This window comes from Narcine bancroftii, chromosome 6, assembly GCF_036971445.1.
Source record: "Narcine bancroftii isolate sNarBan1 chromosome 6, sNarBan1.hap1, whole genome shotgun sequence".
Lineage (NCBI taxonomy): Eukaryota > Metazoa > Chordata > Chondrichthyes > Torpediniformes > Narcinidae > Narcine > Narcine bancroftii.
The window spans coordinates 30,251,933-30,276,731 of record NC_091474.1 but is presented as its reverse complement, the minus strand read 5'-3'; the positions used below and the strand labels follow the sequence as shown (position 1 = coordinate 30,276,731).

The 24,799-nt window shown below is 43.3% G+C and overlaps 1 protein-coding gene across 3 annotated transcripts in view; it reads left to right on the top strand.

Moving 5' to 3' along the window:
• mmp24 (matrix metallopeptidase 24) overlaps positions 1 to 24,799 on the top strand; it is a 79,345-nt gene that overhangs the window by 37,298 nt on the left and 17,248 nt on the right. For 2 of the 3 annotated variants that reach the window (XM_069884580.1, XM_069884582.1), the window contains exons 3-5: positions 6,982 to 7,098; positions 9,297 to 9,601; positions 15,512 to 15,559. In XM_069884580.1, coding sequence (XP_069740681.1) covers positions 6,982 to 7,098; positions 9,297 to 9,601; positions 15,512 to 15,559 — 470 coding nt within the window. The remainder of the gene's footprint in view (positions 1 to 6,981; positions 7,099 to 9,296; positions 9,602 to 15,511; positions 15,560 to 24,799) is intronic. The other variant, XM_069884581.1, reaches the window with a different exon arrangement.

Here is a 24,799-nt window from a genome sequence, read left to right as displayed (position 1 = left end):
CCCCAATCTTTTTTCAAATGTCGTCCTGTTTTTACTCATACCTTGAAGGGTTCAAGCCTGAAATGTTGGTAATATACCTTTACCTTCTATAGATGCTGCGAGACCGGCTGAGTTCCTGCAACATTTTTGTGTGGTTTTACTACAATTCATTTAAACCTTTCACCTCTAGTTCCCTGATTTCCCTTCTGGAATGGATAATCCATGAATTATCACAGCTGTGTCTCTCATAATTTTGAACACCTCTGTCATTCCACCTCTGCATTTTCTACTCTAAGAAAAAGAAACACAGCCAATCTGAGCTCTCCCCATAATTGCTACACTCAATCCTTGGGAACATCCTGGTGAATATCCTCTGTTCTCTCGCCAATGCACCCATGCCCTTCCTATTAGCATGGTGACCACAACTGCTTACAGTATTCCAACTGTAACCTAACCAATGTTTTGTTAAGTTGCATGTAACCCCCTCCGTTGTTGTACAGGTACCTAACCTTTTATCCAGGATCGTCAGGTCCAGACACCTGCCATTGTTCAGAATCTTCCAGATTTCAGAATCATTTTAAAATGCGATGTTTCAAAATCACACAAAATAAAGACCATAATATCACAAGCATTTTTTTATTTTAAAGTAAAAATTCAAAATAAAACTGGCTCAGACCCCCATCCCCACCCTCTCTTGCCTTCAGTGGAAAGGTGGCTCTTCGACCCTGAACACCTGGTGGGAAAGAAGCAGGCTATGGCTGGGTCAATGTGGGAGTAATGGCTGTCTCCCTTACCCATAATTCCCCCACGCAGCTGGAACCACTGATGCTGGCAGAGCGGTTCCAGCTGCATGGGAGATTATGGGTAACAAAGATGGCTTTTGCTCCTGCATTGAGCCATCACAAGCCATCGCCAGCCGCTGCCGCATGAACTCCAGGCTCAGCAGCACTGCAACCCTGCTACTGTGTTGGCAGTTAGGAGGGAAGGGGTGATGGCCGGCAGGGGAGATGACCGAGGTGGTCAGGCATTTTCATTACTGGGAAACAAAAATGTCCACATTTGGAGGTTGCCAGTGTTGGGAATCCCGGATAAAAGGCCAGACACCTGTATTAGAACATGGAACATTGCAGCACAGTCTAAGCCTTTTGACCCACATGTTGTGCTGATCTATGTAGCTATTCCACAACAAATCCTTCCCTGCCTCACAGCCACAACCCTCTATTTTACTTGCATCTGTGTACCCATCTAAGAGTCTTTTGAATGTGCTAATTCTACCAGTTTTCATCACCTCTGGTAATGCATTTCAGGCACCCTGTATTCAGATCTTCTGGTATTTGCTCTTGTCACCCCAAGAAAAAATTCCTGGATGTCCACTGTCTATGTCTCTTGCAATTTTGACGATCTATATTAAGTCACCTCTCATCCTTTGTTGCTCTAAAGAGAAAAGTTCTGGCTCGGTCAGCCTTGTTCTCCAATCCAGGCAGCATCCTGGTAAATCTCCTCTCGAAAGTATTTGCATCCTTCCTGTAATGAGACAACCAGAACTGAACACAACATTCCAAGTGTGGTCTAACCAGAGTTGTGTAGAGCTGAAATGTTATCTCGTGGCTCTTGAACTCAATCTGGTGACTAATGAAACCTAGCATGTGCCTTCTTAACCGCTTGTCTGCTAAACTTTTATGATTAGTGTCTTTGAAACCCAGAATCCTCTGAACTGCACTCATTGGCAATCTCTCTCCACTGAATCTGTCCTTTGATATGTCTTTCCAAAGTGCGTGAGCTGTCACTTCAAGTTCAACTCTACTTTGCCCACCAATTCAATATACCCATCTCCCAATGTAGAATCATATTCTCCAACGTCCCCTTCCACCTGTATTTGCATAATTGGCAGCCTGTTCCATTCTCTGGGCCATTAATGTAAATGGGGAAACATTTGCAGAACAAGACTGAGATGCACTACTAGTTAATTACCTCCTTCCAGGCTCAGAAGAACCCATTTCTTCCATCTTTGTTTTCTATCCATTCTAACACGTTCCTTCCAACACTGTAGGCTTTCATTTATGCACCAACCTCCAATGTGGCATCTTATTGAATAGGTTTTGCAAATCTAAATTCACTACATCTGTAGTTTCCTTCTAATCAACTCTCCTGTTAGATTCTCAAAGAATTTGAGGAAGTTTGTCAAACACTGGTTACCTTTCATAAAACCATGTTGACAAAGTTAAATTATGTTCAGCTTTCCTAAATGATTAGCTGTTTCCCCTTTGATTATTGACATGAGCAACTTGCCAACTCTAGATGGACTATATCATACGAGGCACATTGGCTGTTTTCAATCTTTGGTACCCTGTTGAAAGTTCTGAAAATGTTCAACCAAGAGTCCACATCTCTGACAAACATAGTCCATTTGCTTCTGAAAATATATCTGCCTTTAGCCTCCAGTTTCTGCAATAATGAATCCTTTGTAATTGGTATTTTTCTAGGTTTTGTGATGTTAATTGAAATGAATGTTTGATACCTTGGGAGTATAAACAATATCTTCCAAGGCAAAGATAAATTCAAAATATTAAACATGTCTGCCATTTCTCTGTTCACTCTCATTCTCTAGGGTCCCCATGTTCATTTTAGCTGGCCTCTTCCTATTTTTTATATCCATGGAGATTTTATTTTTACTGTTTTAATATTACATGCAAGTTTTCTCTATTTGTCCCTTGTGAGCTTTCTGATCTCCTTCCATCTAGATCCCACCAAACTCTGCACTCCTCTGGTCTACACTAATGATTAGCTCTTGTCGCTTCATGTGATCTGTTTTTCAATTTTAACATTATCCTTGACCTTTTTTTAACCATGGACTGTGCCTTTTTCTCATGAAATCCCTCTGATTGAAAAAGACTTTTGCTGAACATTATAGATCAGCTGTTTGAATATTTGTCAGTGTTCCTCTACTGACCTGCCTTTTAGCTTGTTTACAAAGTCCACTGTCAACATCTCCCTTGTACCATTATTTTCCTTGAAAAAGAGCTAAGGCCAAAAACATCAGTAATATATCTTTACCTCCTATGGACGCTGCAAGACCAGCTGAGTTCCTACAGCATCTCTGTTTTTACTACAATCAGCGTCTGTAAATTTTCGTATATCACATTTGGAATTCCATTATTGGGTAGTCATTACTCCCAGAGGATCTTTAACCACAAAATTATTTTTTAATCCTTCATTACTCAAGACCAAATGTAAAATAGTCTGTAATGTACTGCTGTGAACAGCAACCCTGATACATTCCACAGATTGTACAACTTTATCTGGAGTACTGAAGACTTGTGTGGCTACTTCTACCACACAATGTAGAACATTGTCCACACAAAATAGACCTTCCTGTTCTCAAGAAATCAAGCAAATCCATTTTAGAGAATGGTACACATTCAATTATCAGCAAAGTTATGCAAGGTGTTGTTGATGGCGCCTTCTCTCTTATAGTCTGTATACAAATCCCTAGTTGGGCTGTCACCAGGTCCATTTGCCTCAAAGCCTCATTCAAACATGAACCAAAGAGCTACATTTCAGAGGTGGGAGGAATTGCTCTCAACCCCAAGGCAGTACTTGTTTGGATGTGGCACCCAAGGAGCCTGTTCAGATTGGTCAATGAGTATTGATGGAGTGGTTGGAGTCCTACCTTGTACAGAGTAGGGTGGGGGTTGGAGTTTCTACCTTGTACAGAGTAGGGTGGTGGTTGGAGTCTCTACCTTGTACAGAGTAGGGTGGTGGTTGGAGTCCCTACCTTGTACAGAGTAGAATGGTGGTTGGAGTCCCTACCTTGTTCAGAGTAGGGTGGTGGTTGGAGTCCCTATCTTGTACAGAGTAGGGTGGCCGTGGTGGTCAGTCATGCTGCTGACCCCTGACTGCATCAACAGATCCAGCTCCAAGAGTCATCAAGTTTGCAGAAGGCACAACAGTAGTTGGCCTCCTCAGCAACAACAATGAATTGCACTACAGAGAAGAGGTGAAAAATCTCGTGAAATGGTGCGAGAGTGGACAAGACAAAGGAGATGATTGTGAACTTCAGGAGGACCAGGAATGACCACCCTCCACTACACATCAACAACTCTGAAGTAGAGAGAGTGAAGAGCACAAGTTTTTCAGAGTTCACTTAATTAGCGATCTATCCTGGACACAAAACTTCTCTTCACTTGTTAGGGAGTCACAATAGTGACTGCATTTCCTGAGATGAATGAGGTGGACAAGGTAACAGGACACAATTCTGTCAACTTTCTACAGGAACTCTCAAGAGTGTCCTGGCCAGCAGCAACCGTATGGTACGGTTGCTGTGGAGCATTTTTACCAGAGTTCAATCCACAGGACCATTGAATAGCAGAGAGGATCACTGGGATCTCCCTTTCCTTCCACACCCCCTCCGCCCCCATCGACATGAACTACCAGGATTGTTGTTTAGATAGTTCACAAGATCAATAAGGACCCCTACCACCCTGCACATAACAGCTTCCAGATACTACCATCGAAAAAGAGATACAGAAGTATCAGAGCCAGAATCACCAGTCTGAAGCATAGCTTCTTCCCATGGGCAGTGAAAATGCTGAATGACTGATGAACTACTTAAAAAAAATCTTCCCGTGACTACTATTTATTCATAATATTTATTTTAAAAATGGGTTCTGGGTATACAATATGTAAAAACACAATACTACAGAAATTCAGCATGTCAAACAGTGTCCTTTATATAGCAAAGATTAAAAATATGTAATTGATGTTTTAGGCTTGAGGCCTTCATCAAGATATGGAAAAATGTTGGCACGTAAAGTGGGGTGAGGGGAGGATCAAGGTCCCAAAGGCATGAGGTTATAGGTGGAGAAGCAAGGGAGGGCACAGCAGCAAGCAGGGGAAGGAGTGATGGCTAGGTAAAAAGAGAGGGAAGGGGATGGAGAGCTGAGGGAGAGAAAACAGAAGGAAGGGAGGGAGAAAGGAGAGTAGGTTCGCAGAAACCGTTGAAGTTGATGTTAATGGCAAAGGGCTAGAGAGTGCTCAGATGGAAAATCTGGTGGTGTTCCTCCAATTTACATGTAGTCTTGGTGGGATAGTACATGAGGCCATGAACAGACATGCAAGAATGGGAGTGGAGAGCAGAACTGAAATGGTTGGCCACTGGGAGGTCCCTGTCATGGATGCAAACAGAGTGAAGGTGCTCAGCAAAGCGATCTCCCAGTCTCCGATATAGAGAAGGCCACAAAGGGAGCAACAGAGGCAATAGATAACTCCTGTAGATACACAAGTGAAGCGTTGCTTCACTTGAAAGGACTGTTTGGGACCCGAGAATATGGTGATGGAGGAGGTGTGGGCAAAAGTGTGGCACCTCCTGCAGCCACAGGAAGGGGAAGGGGAAGGGGTGGGGGGGGGGGATATTGGTAGGGAGGGAGAGTCACAGAGGGAGTGATCCCTATGGTAGGCAGAGGGGAGGAAAGAGGAAGATGTGGCTGGTGGTGGGATCCTGGAAATTCTAGAGGATAATGTGTTGGATGTAAAGACTGGTGGGGTGGTAGGTAAGGTCAAAGGAATCTTGTGTTTGTTACGTCTGGGGGAAGAGGGGGCCAGGACAGATGAGCAGGAAATGGAGAAGATGCAGTTGAGGGCTGAGTTGATGGTGTTGGAGGGGAAGCCACGTTTATAGAAGAAAGCAGACATTTCAGATGATCTGGACTGAAAGATTTCATCTTGGGAACAGATGCAGCAGAGATATAGAAATTGCAAGAAGGAAATAGAATCCTTGTAGAGGACAGGGGTGAGGAAGTGTAGTCGAGGTAGTTGTGGGAGTTGGTGGGTTTGTCATACATGTCAATGGAAACTTATCTCCCTAGATGGAAACAGAGAGAGATCCAGGAAGGGGGGAGTATTGTTGTAGATGGACTAGGTGAGTTTGAGATCGGGGTGGAATTTGGTAGCTGAAGTTGATGAGTTCATTGCAGGTGCATGAGGCAGCCCTGATGTAGACATCTCTATACCGGAGGAAGAGTTAAGGGGCTTGGCTCTGTAGGCTTGCAGAATGGATTGCTCCACAAAGCCAACAAACCGACAGGCATGGCTGAAACCCATGTGCGTACCCATGGCAAATCCTTTGATTTGGAGGAAGTGCGCTGAGTCAAAGCAGAAGTTATTTAGAGTAAATATGAGTTCTGCCAGAGTGGTGGTAGAGGATGACTGGTCGGGTCGGGTCTCTGATCCAGAAAGTTCTTTAAGATTTTCTGTAAGGGGGATGGAGGTATAAAGGGATTGGGTATGCCTCATAAAAATGAGGTGGCCCAGTTCAGGGAATCTGAAATCATTGAAAAGATGGAAGGCATGTGAGGTATCACAGATGTAGATGGGGAGGGATTGGACCGGGGAGAAAAGGTAATCAAGATAAAACAACCACCACCACTTTTTAAAACAGGAGGTAGACAAAGGTCATAGTTGGGAAAATGTATGAAGCAATCATTCAGGAAGAAGTAGTGAGACACCGGGATAGAGATTATTCCATCAGGCAGCCGCAGCATGGATTTAGGATGGACAGGTCACATTTGACAAATTTGATATCTATATTTGTTATTAAAGGAGATGTCAGAGGAAAGTTTTCTTTCTTACATGGTGGTGAGTGCCTGGAATGCATTGCTGGGGTTGGTGGTGGAGGTTGGTACAATAGGGAGATGTTAAAGACCCTTGCTTGGGCAAATTGATGTCAGGAAAATGGAGGGTTAAGGGCTGTGAGGTTGAGAAGGATTAGATTGATATTGAATAAGTTAATATAAATCGGTACAGCATGTGGGCCGAAGGGCCCAGTCTGTACTATGTTCTAAATGTGCTGAAGTTCTTCAAAGATATATCAAATAGAGTGGTTAGAGGGTACTTGGGTTCACTCCCCATGTTCCTCCTGCAGGCAGCTTGGGGAGTAAGTGGAAAAGGAAGTATGTGCTTGACCCAAACTGTGGTGTAATGCTCATTGGTTGTTTTTGCTTCCAGATGGATGAAGAAACCTCGATGTGGAGTCCCTGATCAGCCCCGAGTCACTAGGAGACAGAGGAATAAGCGCTATGCATTAACTGGGCAGAAGTGGAGACAGAAATACATTACATACAGGTACGGGCACTTGGGCCAGGGCCCCAGCCCTTGCAGTGGAATACCATGGGCTCCATTTCACTCTTATACTTTGGCATAAATGGGTTTGTGCTGCAGTGGGAGGTCTCAGGGAGACGGGTATCCTATTTTTGTTGGGCATGATTCGATTTTGGGCAACCAATGAAATGTTATTGTTGATTTTCTTTTCCAGTGCCCAGGTTAAACAAATATTGCTAACTGTGCTGTGGTAAATGAGTGTACATGAGGTCTTCCATCAGCCGATTAACATCTATAATTAGTTGGCAAGAGCATGGGAACAAACACCACTTTGCATTCTCTTTATTCTTTCTACATACTGTGATCTGAGGTCGGTCTCCTGTGGATCATGAATATAGTCCTATTTTATGGACCAGTGCATTTTTGAAGGCTTCTTCCATTGCAGCTATGGTGTTGGTCTCTCTCCAACATTGCAAATTACCCCAGGCTTTCACCAAAAATGGGTCAAATGTACACTGATGAGAATTGTTGGTGACACACAGGATTGTGAACTTGTAGAAATTTACTTGTTTAGAACAGCACCATTCAGCCCATGATGTACCAACCTATATAAACCTACTCAATTAAAATCTAACCCTTCCCTCTCTCTCAGATCATAACCCTCCATTTTTGTTACACCATGTGCATATCTAAGTCAATAAGGTCTTTCTGTTGTACCAGGCTTCACCACCAGCCTGGGAAATGCATTCCAGGCATCCAGCACTCTCTGTATATAAAAACAATAGCCTATGTCTGACATCTTCCTCAAGCTTTCCTCCACTGACCTGAATTAGATGTACTCTGGGATTGGTCATTGCTGCCCTGGCAAAAAAGGTGCAGGCTGTCCAATCTATCTTTGCCTCTCATAACCTTCATCAGACATGTTCTCTAATTAAGGCAGCGTCCTGTTAAATCTCTTTTGTACCGTAGCAAAAGCTTCCAAATCCTTCCTACAATGAGGTAGCCAGAACTGAACACAGTATTTTCTATTTATGTTTTTGAAATGATCTCTCATAATATTTATGGGCAGCACAGTTGGTATAGCGGTTAGCACAATGCCTTTACAGCGCCAGTGTTTGGGACTGGGGTTCAAATCCTATGCTATCAGTAAGGAATTGGTATGTTCTCCCCGAGTCTGTGTGAGGTTTCACTGGGGGCTCTGGTTTCCTCCCACCGTTCAAAACGTACAGGAGGGTGAAGGTTGATTGGGTGTAAATTGGGTGGCACGGGCTCATGGGCTGAAATGGCCTGTTATCATGCTGTATGTCAAAAAAATTTAAAATATATGGTCACTCTCCATTAGGTCCCATCTCAGCTCCCCTACAGGGGGAACAAGACCAGCCTATCCATCCTGTTGTTGTAAATGAAACCCTCCATCCAGGTGAATCCCCTCTAACCCTCTCCAGCACCGTCACATTCTTTCTGCGGGATGGTGACCGGAGGAGCACTCAACCTTTCCTGTATTCTTTGCTCTACCTAATGAAAGAAAGTATCTTAGGTGTCATTTGCAGCACCCTGTGCTGACACCTTTGGGCTTCTGCAGATGTACACAGAGGCCTTTCTTTTTCCTCACTATTCCCAAGAGCCCTATTATTCATGGTGTACATCATAGCCTTTTTAGACTCCCCTGAATGCATCAAATAATGACAAAAATCCATGTCCAACTTTATGCTTGATATGTTCCTTGTTTAACTGAATGAAGTTGAGATAGTTTTGATCCAATCAAATGTGAGTTGAGCATGATGTTGACATCTGAGTGAGTGGTGGGTACCCTGAACAAGATTCAACCTGCAAAGTCCTGGTCTGTTCGCAGTAGGCACGACACATGAACACCGTGCATGACTGTACATGTATGTGCCTGTAGTTAATGGCATGGCCAGTAATGCAGCTGGTGAACTAGCTGCCCCTCCCACTCACCCCCTCCCACACCAGAGAGCAACATATCTGATCTCATTGCTCATTCTCTCACTGAAGTCTGACAAATGATTTTTGTTGCTTTTTTCTCACCCTGAACCCTTGCTTGGCATCTGTTTGGTCTTGGTGAGGTCCAGTGTTGGTGTGTGATGGGAGAGGGGAGGAGGGTGGTGGGTGTCCTGCCCTGGGTTGAGGACAGGGTGCTGGAGGGGAAAGCAGGTTTTCCAAACCGAGGCATTTCCTCATCATCCATCTTTTCATCTCCACAGCATTCACAACTACACACCCAAGGTGGGAGAGTACGAGACCCGTCGAGCCATCCGCCGTGCATTCGATGTCTGGCAGAAAGTCACTCCATTGACTTTTCAGGAGATTCCTTATCATGAGGTTAAGAGTGACAGGAAGGAAGCAGACATTATGATTTTCTTTGCCTCTGGTTTCCATGGTGACAGCTCCCCCTTCGATGGGGAGGGAGGCTTCTTGGCGCATGCTTACTTCCCTGGGCCTGGAATTGGCGGAGACACACATTTCGACTCCGATGAGCCATGGACGCTGGGAAACTCCAATCACGATGGTTAGAGCGTGTTCTGTTTAAATCCTATTATTGCATCAAGTGATTGAGTAAGATAGTCCACAAATCACAGCAGCAGAGCGAGAAAAGGCTTCGTAATCTTCACGATAGGCTCAGCAAATACCGGTAAATAGAGTGAAGACTTTGTATTTTGTTTTGGAGAGAGATTTTTCCATCTGTAACCTCAATGGTGTGGCAAGGAGAGTGATCAGAGGGTTTGCTTGTTCCAGTCAATGTTGCTGAGACTCATCCCCATTAGGAAGGTGGAGAGAGGCTGGGTGTGTATCTGCTTCACTGATGAAAATTTACTAAAACATCTGCACACTGGAAGACATTCAGATGTCTTACTGGTTTAAGATGAGGGAGGAAGATTTAACAGGAACCTTAGGGGTAATTGAAACATTTGCCCTGTCAGCTGCTGAGTTGAGTTTCCTTGCTGTTCTGTTGAAGTACAGTGCCCTCTTGGTACAAAGGCAACTAAACACTCTGAGGTGAGTGCAAGGTATTACCCATCTATCTTTAGATCATCTCTAAGTTATCTGTGCACCTCTGGATACTGTCAAACATTTCCCACAAGGGTGTAATTCCTGTTGTAATTTAAATTGAACTCAAAGCTTGATTTTTATTTCAGATTTCTATCTTTAAAAAAAAAACCAAAATATTGGATTAATATCACACCTTCAGCATCGAAATGGGCAATTTGATGCAACTTCTGTCCTGTTGCATCTCCCTCCAGCGGTACGTCCTTCCTCCTCCTTTGCACTTATCCACCTTCCTTTCAATGGAATTATCTCAGTCATTCTCGGAGTGGGGGAGTTCCATATTCGCTCCACTCTGAGCGATAACGTTGCTATGTTCCTGCTGCTTTAATTTTGACTCCTGGCCCCAGATCTAGGGTGACTCAGAAATGCAAACGCATTCAAGGAGTTTAAGCCCTTGGGTGTTTTTTTAAGGCACAGTGAGGATTCTCTGTGGAACAGGCATTCTGGAGCACCAGCTGTGCTGGCAGTTGGTGACTGTGGAAGGCTTCTGCTGGTGAGTCAAAGTCCCAAAGCATGGAAACAGCCCTTCGACCTAACTTGTCCACACCACCCAAAATATCCCTCCCAACCACCTGCCTTGGCACATATCTCTCCAAACCCATCTTATCCATGTATCTGTCCACTTTAAACGTTGCAAGAGACCTGCCTCAATCCTCTCCAATAGCCTGTACCATTCCACCACCACGCTTTCTGTTTTATAAATTACCCCTTAGGTTCCTGTTAAACTTTCTCCTCCCTCCCCCCACTTTAAACCTATATCCTCAGAGTACCCCTACTCTGGGCAAAGAACTCTGTGTTCACCTGATCTATTCCTCTCATGATTTAGTATGATGTCTTGTACTCCAAGGAATAAAGCCCCAGCCTGCTTAACCTCTCCCTTTCGCTCAGGCCCCTGAGTCCTGGCACTGTCCTCATCAGTCTTCGCTGCACCCTCTCCAGCTTGACTACATCTTCACTATAACAGGGTGATCAAAACTGAACACAATACTCCACATGGAGCCTCTCCAGCATCTTGTACAACTGTAGCGTGACCTCCTAACTTATCTCCTCCATACTGACAAATGAAGGCCAAAGTGAGCGTAACATTATCCCAGTCCTCGATGTGAAGTCTGCAGTTTTTAATCTAGCTGTGAATTGAGAGGTTTACCTCATCATCCTGTTTGAGGGCAGCAATGGAGTTCAGTAACGATATCCACCAGGATGTGGGTGCTTGGCCATCACCTATCTGCCCATATGGACTTCCTGTAATTTACCTGCCCCTCACGCTTCCCCCTTCCCTCCATCCCTCCATTTGACTCTTGGTTAGCACTCCAGCCCTTATGGGCAGTCTTTGCCCCACTGTCTGCAGCACTTTTCCCTGGCCTTTGACCTTCCCACAACCTCAAGCTTCCATTCTGCTCCTGTGAGTCTGGTCTTTTCCTTGCCTGTTTTCAGCACAGGCGTTTCTGCCTGGGTTCACGTCTTCAGCTCATGTTCCAAATGCCTACCTTCCTGAACAAACCTTGCCCTTGTGCTTTCAGCCTGTGATTTATTTCCTCCGCTTCCCCTGCTGCAGAAACTGGATCACTAAGGCAAGCAGGCACAGGAGAGAATGCAGCCAATATGGAGTCATTACTAGTGTGCTTCCGATGGAAAGAATCGATTGCCCAAATGCAGAAAATTTGTTCTGATTTGGGGATAGTTTTCCATGTTATGCTGCCCAACCATTTTACTGCAGATTAATGCCTCGCATTGAGCCTTGAAAAGGCAGAGGTCCTGGCTGACTAGCAGCGGGGGTCCAGGCTAATCGAGAGCAGGGGAAGGGCAGCAGAAATTAATCAGGCTTTGGTGGGCTCTCTTGAATTCAATTCCAACCTGCCCAGCAAGTGCCCTTTCCTCACTCCTTTTCCTCAGAGACTCCCTGAGCCAGGAAAATCCTTGTGCAGGATGGCCTAAAGGTTAACTTGCAGGCTGGGCTGGCAGCAAGGAAGGCAAATGCAATGTCAGTGTTGGTTTTGAGAGGGATCGAAAATAAAAGCCAAGATGTAATGCTGAGGCTTTACAAGGCATGGGTCAGACTACACGTGGAGTGTTGTGAACTGTTTTGTGTTGCATATACAAGGATGTGGTGGCGATGGAGAGGCTCCAGAGCAGGTTTATGAGAATGATCCCAAAAATTAAATTATGAGGAGCATTTGATTGTTCTGGGCCTGTTCTCATTGCAGTTGAGAAGGATGGGAGTGGAATCTCATAGAAACCTATCAAATCTTGAAAGGCAGACCAAGTCTATGGAAGTAAGGCAAAGTAGCAATGAGGTCATGGACCCGATGCAGATTACAGAGGAGGAGGTGCTTGATGTCTTGAGGCCAATAAGAGTGGATAATTCTCTGGGCCTGTCGAGATATTCCCTTGGACCTTGAGGGAATAATTGCAGGAGCCATAAAAGAGTTATTTAAAACATCTTTAGCTCCAGATGAGGTGTAGGAGAATTGGAGGATAGCTAAGGTTGTTCTGTTATTTAGGAAAGGCTCTTAGAATAATCCAGGATATTGTCGGCCAGTGAACTTGATGCCAGTACTGGGTGAGTTATCGGAAGGTGTTCCAAAAGATCGGGAAAAAACAAGTGTTTGGATAGATAGCAACTGATTTGGGATAGTCAACACGCCTTTGTGCCATATTTATAGCTTTATGGGAGGTTACCAGCAAAGTTGATGGAGGAAAGGCTTTAGATGTTGTCTACATGGCCTTTAGTGAGGCTTTTGACAAGGTCTTGCATGGGAGACTGGTTAAGGATGATGAAGGAAATTGGATTAAACATTGGCTTTACAGGAGAAGCTGGAGAGTGGTGGTGGATGATTGCCTCACTGACTGGAGGCCTGCAACCAGTGGTGTGCTTCAGGGATCAGTGTTGTGTCCGTTGTTGTTTGTGATCTATAGCAATAACCTTAATGATAATGTTAATTGGATCAGCAGGTTGGCAGATGACACTAAGATTGGGGTGTAGTGGACAGCGAGAAAGGCTTTCAGAGCTTACAGAGGGATCTGGACCAGATGAAAAAACGGGGCTGGAAAATGGCAGATGGAATTTAATACAGACAAGTGTGAGGTGTTGCATTTTGGAAGGATAAACCAAGGTAGGACATGCATGGTAAACAGTAAGGCAGTGAGGAGTGCAGTAGAACAGAGGGATCAGGGAATACAGATACATAATTCCTTGAAAGTGGCATCACAGGTGGATAGGGTTGTGAAGGGAGCTTTGGGCATATTGACCTTCTTATATCAAAGTATTAGGGGAGGTCATTGTGATGTGGCAGGGTTAGAAAGCAAGAACCCTCCCCTCCCAGGAAAGTAATTAAAAATAGTTAATAAGTGAAGTATTAAAATACAACCTTGAAGGAAAAAAATCTATCTAAACACCAAGAATATCACCAAAGGGGGGGGGGGGGTTGCGTGGCATGATGGTATGAGTGAAGGACGTGGGAATATGCCTCCTCTGGCAGAATTAATTGATATCTGATTTTTTTTAAGTTTTAAAAAAAATTTAAATAATCAAAATAAGCTTCTGGAACTTGCCTGCATAGTTTTAAGTATGGCTGCAAGGAAAGGGAAGGTTCAGATGAATAGAATAGTGTTGAAATAAGTTTTTTTTTTAAAAATTGAAAACTCGGGTCTACCTTGACATCGGAGCCTCGGGCTGAAGTTCCTCTTCCTCCACAAACGAGAGTAATGGCGGCACGAGTCCAGATGATGCTGGTGCCACTTCTCTGGGGAGCTGAAGAAGATGGCGCTGGAGTCCAGAAGAAGATCATCAAACTACAAAGGCTACAAGAACGAGCAGGCATGTGTGAAAGTTCGCACATGCGCAGAACTGACCAAATGGTAATGCAATGGAAGACAGTAGCTTTATTGTACAAGATCTGCCTCCAACATTAAGTGATATAGATAAAGAAGGAGATCATGAGAAAGAAGTAGAGGAGGAAGATGAAGATGAATATCAACAAGCCAAATTATTACAGTTAAAGGCTCCTGAAGTCAAGGGACAGGGTATGGGCAGAAAATTGATGAATTAATTACAAGCTACGAGTGGATTTGCAATATGTGTCTATAAGGCTTGATGTTAATACTCAATTTGAATATGTTAAAGGAGAGATATAGATTATTGAGGAAGAAATGAAAAGATACGTTAAAGTGATTGATAAAGTAAAAACACAAGTTCAGAAAGTTGAAGAAAATTTGGAGGTATACCATGATGAAGTGGACCAATGTAAAGTGGTTAATAAGTTGGAAGATTCAGTTACGGCATGGAGTGCTGAGAAGGAAGAGCTTCTACAAAAAATTGACATATTAAATCATAGTCGAAAAAGTGATGTGAAGATTGTTGGGTTGATGGAAGATTTTGAAGGTTTTTCCTGTACAATTTTTTCAAAAATGGATTCCAGAGATTTTAGGACCTGAAAATTTTCCGAACGGAATTGAACTGGACAGAGCACATAGGGCCAATAGAAAGAAGCAGTTACCTGGACAGGCACCACGCTCTTCTGGTTAGGTGTCTCTGTTATCAGGATAGACAATTTTAAGAGCAGCTGTTCAGAAGGCTCATCAATTTTGAAGTCCATTGATAGTGACCGATAAGAATTTTTTTTTTTACACAGATCTGAGTGTAGCAATTGTGAAAAGGAGTTTAACCCAGCTAAATCAATATTGTGGAAGAAAAGATAGAAGTTTTCTTTCGTCATCCTGCTACACTTAGTGTTTCTGGAATATAACCAAGTGAGATTTTTTGTAAATGATATGGAAGCTTTGGAATTTGCTAATTCTCTTCCAAGTAAAAAAGGCTCAACAAGGTGATATGCAAACTGCAGATATTCAATAAATTGAGAAGATACAAGCTGGAGAGAAAGAGTTGATGCAACAGGAAATGGATGACCTTGATGAAGAACAAGTCAATAGACATCTTGAAGCGGCTGCTTATTTTTGAAATTTATATAATGACTGTTCTCTCGTGGTGGGGGGGTAAAATGGAGGGTTTTTTCCTTCTCTTTCCCTAGCTATTATGTGCCATCAAGTGGCAAGAGCCACTTCCTGCACAATAGAGGGAGGTAGTACTTGTCATTTTTCTGACGGTACATTTTTTTGGGGGGAGGGTTCTGTTTTGTTTTTTTCTTTACTTTCTTTGTATGGAGGTATCAAGTGTGGTTAATAGTTTTAGGAAGTGGGAGACCCAAGAGGAGAGGTAAAGGGGAGTTTTTAATTTATGGGAAGTAGGTTAATGGTTAATAATAAGGTATTAAACTTTGTAATTTTTAATATAAATTGGCTTAATAATCCAATTAAAAGAAAGGAGGTATTAGCTTATTTGAAGAAAATTAAAATTGATATTGCTTTTCTACAGGAAACCCATTTAACAGAGAAGGAACATCAGAAATTGAAGAGAGACTGGGTAGGACAAGTGGTAGCCTCGACTTTTAATTCTAAAGCAAGAGGTGTGGTGATTTTGTTTAAGAAAATGTTACCTATGAAAATTCAGAGTGGTTATTGATCCTGTGGGAAGACTTGTCTTGGTTCACTGTCAAATTTATTCTGAAATGTGGATATTGATGAGTATTTATGCACCAAACCTAGATAATGAAGAACTTATTCAGGATACTTTTGTGTTTAGCTGAAGTGCATGAAAAAATATTGATAGGGGATTTAATTCCTGTCTTGATCTGGTTTTGGACAACTCGACAAGATCAGTTATTCAAGCTAAAGTAGGTAACCCTGAATGTAATGAAAGAGTTAAATTTGATAGATATCTGGCGAAGATTAAATCCTAAAGAAAGGGACAATTTGTATTCACATAGATATGATTCTTATTCTAGGATAGACTTGTTTTTGGTGTTGGCACAATTGCAAGGAAGAGTTATGAAAGTGGATTATAAGGCTAGAATTTTATCTGATCATTCCCTGCTTTTAATGATAGCAGGGAAAAGGAACAATTGGTTTATAGATGGAGACTTCATTCTACGTTGTTGAAGAGGAGGGATTTTTGTGAATTCATAAGAAAGCAAATCCAGAAATTTTTAGAAATAAATTCTAATTCAGTTGTTAATAAATTTATTGTTTGGGTACATTAAAGGCACATTTGAGAGGACAGATAATAAGTTTTATGGCAAAAATTATATAAAAGAGGTTGATCAATTGGAAATAAAAATAGAGGATTTACAAAGAAAGATTTCAGATGAGAAAAATAAATAAATAAATAAATAAATAAATAGGTTTATTCTACTATGATTCAGACTTGTAGAACAGAAAAACTGAGAGAACTAAACAAAGATATTATGAATTAGGTGAAAGGGCCCATAAAGTTTTAGCTTGGCAGCTAAAAAGAGAACAAATTTGTAGAATAATTAATGCTATTAGGAAAATCTCAAAGATGATTACTTATAAACCCCAAGAAATAAATGATTTATTTAAATATTTTTATATAAATCTGAGTGTACTAGAGATGAAGTTAAATTTTAAGAATTTTTTTAGCTCGGATAAATTTATCTAGTTTGAAATGTCAAGATCAAAGAGATTTAGATGCTCCTTTTACGACAGGAGAAGTCAGTTCAAAATGATAAGTCTCTAGGAGAGGATGGTTTTCTGCCTGAGGGTTATAAGAAACTTAAGGATCTTTTAATATCTCCTTTTATGGCAGTGACTGGAAAGGCTGAAGCGATGCCTTCACGTGCCTTCACACTTTTGAAGGTTGGCAGTCCATGCACATCTTTGCACAATACGTGACCTGCTTTTTGAGTCCATGCCATACAAACTTGTTGACTATCAGGCAGACCGTGGCTTGAATGAAGGGATGGGACAGTCTGTGTATGGCATTGAAAATGCAACGTCTCCACACAGCAGGGACGATAGGGCGAGGCTGACCTGTGGAAGCATCGCATAGGAGAGTAGTACCTTACGGACCAAAGGCTACATCCTCGAATTGCAGGTTGATGACAGCAGTTCTATAAGCCAGGAGTTTGTCATCCTGATGCTGAGCTTTGGTGAGCGCCGTGTGGTCTACACCTGGAGAGAGGGCACGTACTGCTTGAATGGAGGAGTGGGACAGGGTATCAGCCACCATATTACTCTTACCGGAGATGTGTTGAAAACTCAGATACATAAGATAGGTGGCATTGCAAGCAGGATGACCAGGGATATGATGCTTTCATGAAGGCGAACGATAGTGGTCTGTGATCAGTAAAAACCATGAACTTCCTGTCTTCAAAAAAAAGTGGAAGTGTCTGACCGCTAGGTACAGTGCCAACGGTTCCCTATCAAATGTGCTGTATTTCGTTTCCAGAGGGCAGAGTTGCCTACTAAAAAAAAGCTTGACTTTCATTGCCCATTGGTGTACTGTTCCAGGACCCACCTACTGCTGTGTCAGACGAGTCTCACATCAAGTCTCATCTATTTGTAGATGGACCAGCAATGTTGCATTCACTAGAGCACCTTTGGTCTGCTGGAATGCTACCATCGTCTCCTTGTCCGCTCGAGTTCTTTGACCCTGCCGGACATGAGGTCAAAGAGGGGTTTCATAATATGTGCTGCAGAAGGTAGAAAGCAATAATAGAAATTGATCATCACTACGAATTCCTAGAGTCCTTTGATGGTATTGGGCCTCATGAATTTGAGGATGGCTTCCACCTTGCTGAGCAAAGGAACGATACTCCAGCTGCTGATCTTCTGACCCAAGAACTTGATAGGGTTGACAGGGTTCACAGTTAGCCCGAACTCCTGTCTGTGGCAGCAGAGTAAATACAGATGCTGCAGGTGCTCTTTGTTGGAGTGGTTGGCGACGAGTATGTCATCCAAGTATACGAAAAGGAAGCCTATGCCATGCCCCACTGCATCCATCAGTCGCTGGAATGTTTATACAGCATTTTTGAGCCCCAAAGGCATTCTCAAAAATTCGAAGAGACCAAATGGTGTTATTATGGTGGTCTTGAGCACATCCTCTGGGTTTACAGGAATTTGGTGGTACCCACACACCAAGTCAATTTTAGAAAATATCCTGGCCCCGTGAAGATTAGCTGTAAAGTCCTCTATATGGGGCACAGGGTAGCGGTTCGCAGTCATAGCATCGTTGAGACACCTGTAATCTCCACAATGTCTCCAGCCTCCCGAGGCTTTGGCAAACATATGTAGTGGGGAACTCTTGTTTTGTAAGCCGCAACTTGTCAGGCAGCAGGTTTTGGGCATGTAGAGGAGGTCCTTGGGTAAGGATGTGGTGTGCGACGCCATGTTTGGGTGTGGCAGTGGAGATCTGGGAGAGACAATGTCCAGAAACTCAACAAAAAGTTTGGCAAATTCGCTGTTCGAGTACTCCATGGCGTCTAGATGCGGAGCAGGTAGATTGGCTTTCCCAAGGCAGAAAATCTGGAACTTTGTGGGGTTCACCAACTGGCACCCTTTTAAGTCCACCATCAGTGAGGCAGTTGGCACCCAGTGACGGACTAGGACGCAGCAGCAAGAATGAACTTCCATGTGAACTTATTGTCGCCAAATTTCAGGGGTATAGTTCGTGTGCCGTACATACAAATCAAACTGTTATTCACTGAAGTGAGCGCCAGACCCAAGCTTGAAGAACATGAACCTCTGCACCCTGTCGACTAGAAATTTGCCCTGGAAGAGTTTCTCCCAATCGTAGAATAGGCTGTTATGATGGCCAGCTGTCGTAGTCATTGTCACAGAGTCATGCTTGTCCAGAGAAATGTGCGCCCTCGTCGCAGGTACTCGTGGAGCCTGGGCCTTTTGGTGTGATGCAGCACTAATTTCTGTGGGCCTTGTGCCTTGCTGTTTCATGCGCCACAGAATGTCTGCATGGGCAGCCACTGTACGAGGGATATCAAAGTCCTTGTTAGCCAACATGAGGCGGATGTCTTCTGGCATATGCTCTAAAAACAATGGCTCAAAGAGCAAGCAAGGCCTATGGCTGACTGCCAGTGCCAACATGTTGTTAGTTAACTTCGAACGAACGCAATTCCCCAGGCCTTCAATATGGAGGAGCCATACACTTGCTCACGTCAAGAGACACCATAAATCTGGAGAAGGAGGGCTTTTAGAGCTACGTACCTGCCGAGAACTGTTGGGTCCTGAAGAAAATCCACTACTCAACCGGCTATGTCCTGGTCGAGGGAGCTTACCACATAATAGTACTTAGTGGCATCCACTTCTATCTTGCAAATGTGGAACTGCGCCTCAGCCTGCCTGAACCAAACTTCAGGTTGGGTGAGTGAAACCACTGCATTGTCCATGTTGGACCCAAAATCCATTTGGGTCCAGCGGGGTCACCAATGTAGCAATTTTGTCGCAAAGCAAAATGAAGAACAAGAAAATGATCAGACGTAGTTGAGTGGAAGTTCAATAAAAGTTGTTTACTCAAACAGTCACACACAGCTTTTTAAAACCCTGGCGTTCCAAATGACCTCATTGCATTGTGACGTTACTTGGAACCTCCTGAGATGGTTCAATTAAGCCTCCTGTGATCCGCTACACCCTTAGTGGAGCTTATTAGATAAGATTTTAAGATTAAAGGTATAAAAGTTAATCAAGAGGAAAAGAAGATTAAATTATTTGCTGATGATGTTTTGGTAATTTGACTGATCCTATAAATTCTTTGTCCCAATTACATGTAAGGTTAGAAAAATATGGAGAAATTTCTAGGTATTAAATTAATTTGGAGAAAAGTGAAATCATATCTTTAGTTATGGGTGATTATACTAAATTTAAAATGGTTACTAAATTTAGGTGGCCAGATGCTGGTATTCAATATTTAGGTATTTGATAATGATTTAAGAAATATACATGTTAAATAATTTGCCTTTACTTAATAAAATTGTTAAAGATTTGAAAAGGTGGATTACCCTACTTTAGTAGGCAGGGTAAATTGTGTTAAAATGAATATTTTTCCTAGAATTCAATATCTTTTTCAGTCAATCCCTATCACAATTCCTCAAAAATATTTTAAGGATTTAAATACAAGCATTAGGAAGTTTTTATGGAAATGAAAAATGGCAAGGGTTTCTTTGGAAAAATTGATGTGGGAGTTTGAACTGGGGAATGTACAACTTCCCTATTTTAAGAATTATTATCAACCTTTTCAACTGAGATATATTAATGTATTGTTTAGTTTAGATAAAATTTCTGCTTGGGTTAATATAGAATTTAGTAAGATAGGAGAAATAAATTTACAGGATTTTATCTATAAATTGAATTTTAAATTGTTGGTAGGAAATAGGGAAACACCTATTTTGAAACACCTGATTGAATTATGAAATAATAGTAATAATGAAATAGGTGTGGAAGGTTTAATATCTCAAAAAATGCCCCTCTGTCAAAATAGACATTCCATTTTCAATAGATAATCAATTTTTGAAGACTTGGATGCAGGTGGATATTAAGAAGATCGAGGATTGTTTTGAGAATGGGAAATTTATAACATTTGAATGAATTAAGAATAAATTTAATGTGCCTAACAATACTTTATTTTGCTATTATCAAGTTAAAGCCTTTTTGCCTCGTAAAATAGGTCCGAATTTGATGTTACCTAGTGCAGTGAACTGAGATTCCCTGGTGGTGTGTTGTACTGATAGTTGGCTCCGCCCCATCTACCCATATATAACCCTGGTTTCCCGCCTAAACCCTGAACCCTTCTGAAGACCATTGTAAGACCCTACCAGTTATAAGCTAATAAAAGCATATGTTCTCCTTTTATTCATGCTATAATTTTATTAGCATTCCCTAGAAGATGGAATACCTGCTCAAGCCAGGTATGCTGTTGATAGACCCTCTGTCCCCCGACATGGCTGAGGAGTTCATATGCTGGCTAGATTGCTTCCAGGCCTACCTGAATGCGACTAGAGACATCTTCCACACCGATTAACTCAGGAGGTCCACGCTCATTTTGTGGGTAGGAACAAAAGGGTACACAGTCATCAGAGACTGCACTACATATCACGCTGCCGTTGAGGCTTTGAAGGCTCAGTATCTGAAGTCACAAAATGAGGACCTAGTGAGCCACCAACTGTGGATGCTAGCCAAGAAGTACAGGTACAAAATGGCTATGGGCTGTGTTTGTGAGGAGAAACTGATCTGTGACACTCTAGTCGGAGGGGTCCACTCGAGGTACACAAGGCAGCACTGCTCCAGTCCAGTAAAAAGGACCTGGCTAGACACGTTGAACTGGCCAAGTCATTAGAACAGGCCAAGCTTGAGAATGACGACCTCAAAGCTAGTGGGCTCGCTCATCCAGGTGACTTCCTCCAAGGATTGGCTGCTCCTGTTACCCCAGCCTTAACTGCTGCTGCTTTCCGTGCTAGGGAGTGCTTTTTCTGCGGCAAGAGCCGGAACCCCCGATCTCGTTGCCCGGATAAAGACTCAGTTTCCTCCAGTTATGGCAAGAAAGGACATTGGGCGAGGGGAAGTCCACTGCCTGCACCGCTCCCAGATCCAATTCCAGCGCCATGCCATCTGTCCTGAATTCGGCTGAACCCACTTGCTGCGCTACACACCAAAGGAGGATGGCTGCAAGAAAATGGTATGAAAAGGTGCCTTCATCATCAGAAGAGGAAAGAGGGCGGCTATCTTGCTGCGCCATAAGGTCGATGCCATCTTACTCACGGGCAACCCAGGACAGTAGGGGCCATTCGAATCAGGAGTACAGAGTCTCCGGAGTCCTAGCCTCGATGGTTCTAGATCAGGACAGACCTCACCAGCTTAGCAACTCCAAAGTGACCGTTAAGGTAAACGGACACTCCACTAAATGCCTAATTAACACAGGCTCAACTGAAAGATTCATAGACTGTACAAGAATACAACCTAAAGGTAGATCCTTCCAATTACCATGTATTCCTTGCGTCTCATTCGCACTCTACCCGTATTCAAGAACATTTGTCGTTTGAGGGGGGAATTTTGTAAAATAAGCCTGGAAGTACATAATGCATTATGTGCTCCGGTGCTATTGGGTCTGGCCTTCCTGTGACACCTTAAAAGCGTGTCCTTAGAGTATTATGGTCCCCTCCCCCATAACGGTTTGGAATGGAGGGCCTCTAAATTCAGAACCCACATGCAGCCTCTCCACTCTGAATATTGACAACCCCCCCCCCACACTTCTCTTCCTGAATCTGTCCCCAGACTGCAAACCTATTGCTACCAAGAGCAGGAGGTACAGCACAGCAGATCGAGATTTCATACAGTCTGAGACATGACATCTGCTCAATGAAGGTATCATCAAACCTAGCACCAACCCATGGAGAGCGCAAATGGTGGTAGTGGTAAATGGGGAAAACAAGTCCTGGCTAGTAATTGACTATAGCCAAACTATTAATCGGTTCACACTCCTGGACGCGTACCTCCCTCCCTCGAATTGTGGACATGGTGAATGATATTGCGCATTATCGGGTCTATTCGACCATTGACCTGAAAGCTGCCTATCACCAGCTGCCAATCTGTTCTGAGGACCGTCTGTATATGTCATTTGAGGGTAACTGTTGTCTCTCTCAATTCCGGAGGGTCCCTTTCAGTATAACTAACGGGGTTTTTATCTTCTAAAGGCAGATAGACAGAATTGTCTACATTTAACTACAACATTTTATACTGCCCCGGGAGACTCAATGAGTCCCCGGACGTGCTGTCCAGAGGCACTTGTACCACCCTTAACCACATGTCCCAGTTGCAGAACTTGCACAATGAGCTGGGCCACCCGGGGGTCGCTAGACTCTTTCATTTCATTAAAACCCAAAACCTCCTATTTTTCAGTAGAGGAAGTGAGGTCAGTGAACAAGAGCTGCCCCATCTGTGCGGTTGAAAGCTACCTTCCCCTAGCTCAATAATGGCTATACCCTGGAGGACCATGACGCTAACCTTGAGTTTTCTCTTTGCAGTAAAAGCCCTGAACCTCACTTATAACTCTGGCAAGAGTGTGTTCAGTGTCTGGCTATCCTTGGCCCCAACCCCAATAGGATGCGCCCCCTGTAAGAGCTCCCTGTTCCCAGGACCACGAAGGCTTTGAGGAGATGTCTGGGGTTTTTCTCGTATTACGTCCAGTGGATCTCTCAATACACTGATAAGGCTTGACCCCTCTTTCTGCATTCCATCTTTCCATACCTAAATCTATATCTAACTTCCATGATATTGCTATGCATTTCCACTTCTTTTCCCCTCTCAGTTGAAGCCCTAATGGCTTTTAACTGCCTTCGAAACTACATTGCGAAACCCACCATGCACATGGTGGACAAGAATGTACCTTTCCAGCTGGAAAGCGACACTTCGGACGTGGCCTGGCCGCTACCCTCAACCAGACGGGCAGGCCGGTCGCATTTTTTTTTTCTGACATTGCAAGGCCACAAGCTCCGAAACCCCTCTGTGGGAAAAGGAGGCTCAAACCATGGTAGAAGCCATGAGGCAATGGAGGCACTACCTGGCTGGTAGGAAATTTACACTCCTCACTGACCAGTGCTCTGTTGCGTTTATGTTTAATAACGTCAAGATAGGCAAAATCAAAAATGACAAGATTGCTAGGTGGAGGATCGAGCTCTCCACCTACAATTATGATGTTGCCTATTGGCCAGGAGCCCTTAATGACCCGCCTTATGCTGTGCCTCTGCACACACTGGTCAACTACATAATGAGCTCTGTCATCCAGGGGTTACTTGCATGGCTAATTTTGTCAAGGCGCGCAATCTGCCCTACGCCATGAAAATGTCAAGGAAATAGCCAGGTCTGCGTGGAGTGCAAGTCACATTTCTGCTGCCCAGCAAAGGCGCACCTGATTAATTCATCCAGGCTCAGTGTCAATTTTAAGGGACCTCTCCCCTCCACGAATGGGAACACTTTCTTCCTCTCTGTCATTGAGAACTCCCACTTCGCCATCCCATGTCCAGACACGTCCATGTCGTCAGTCATAAAGGCCCTAGATTCCATTTTCACCCTGTTTGGGTATCCCTGCTATATACATAGCAACTGAGGCTCATCTTTTATGAATGAAGAGCTACCTCAGTACCTGCTAGCAAGGGGCATCACATCCAGTAGGGCTACTAGCTGCAACCCCCAGGGGAGCAGGCAGGTTGAAAAGGAGAACTCCACAGTCTGGAAGGCTGTCAAACTGGCCCTGAAGTCAAGAGGCCTTCCAGCACACGCTGGCAGGAAGTTCTTCCTATGGCGCTCCATTCCATCAGGTCACTTTAGCAGTTTCTAGGAAATGCATAGCAATATCATTGAAGTTAGATATAGTTATAGGTATGGAAAGATGGAATGCAGAACTTTGTACTTTTATGCCATTGGAGAAATTTACGAAATAAATATCACTTTGTGGGTTGGTAGATTTGATAAACTCTCTGAAGACCTCACTTCTTGATTACCTCCAATATTAGAATTGATATTATAAATGCTTTATTCCCTTGGCATTTGCTGGTCCTTCTTTCTTGTATCTCTTTTTTTCTTATTTTTCTTTTTAGGGGTTTTTGGGGGAATAATTTTTGAATTTAATTAAATGTAATTAATATTGTGGTTTAAAATTTATAACTAAAATATTCAATAAAAGAATGTCAGCAAAGAGGAACAAACCTGCTGCAGGGTCTCCCAGGCATTCGAAGGAAATCGGGACCGGAGCCTGGAGCTGGAGTTTGATCCACCACTCGCGTGAGTAGCTCGCCCATTG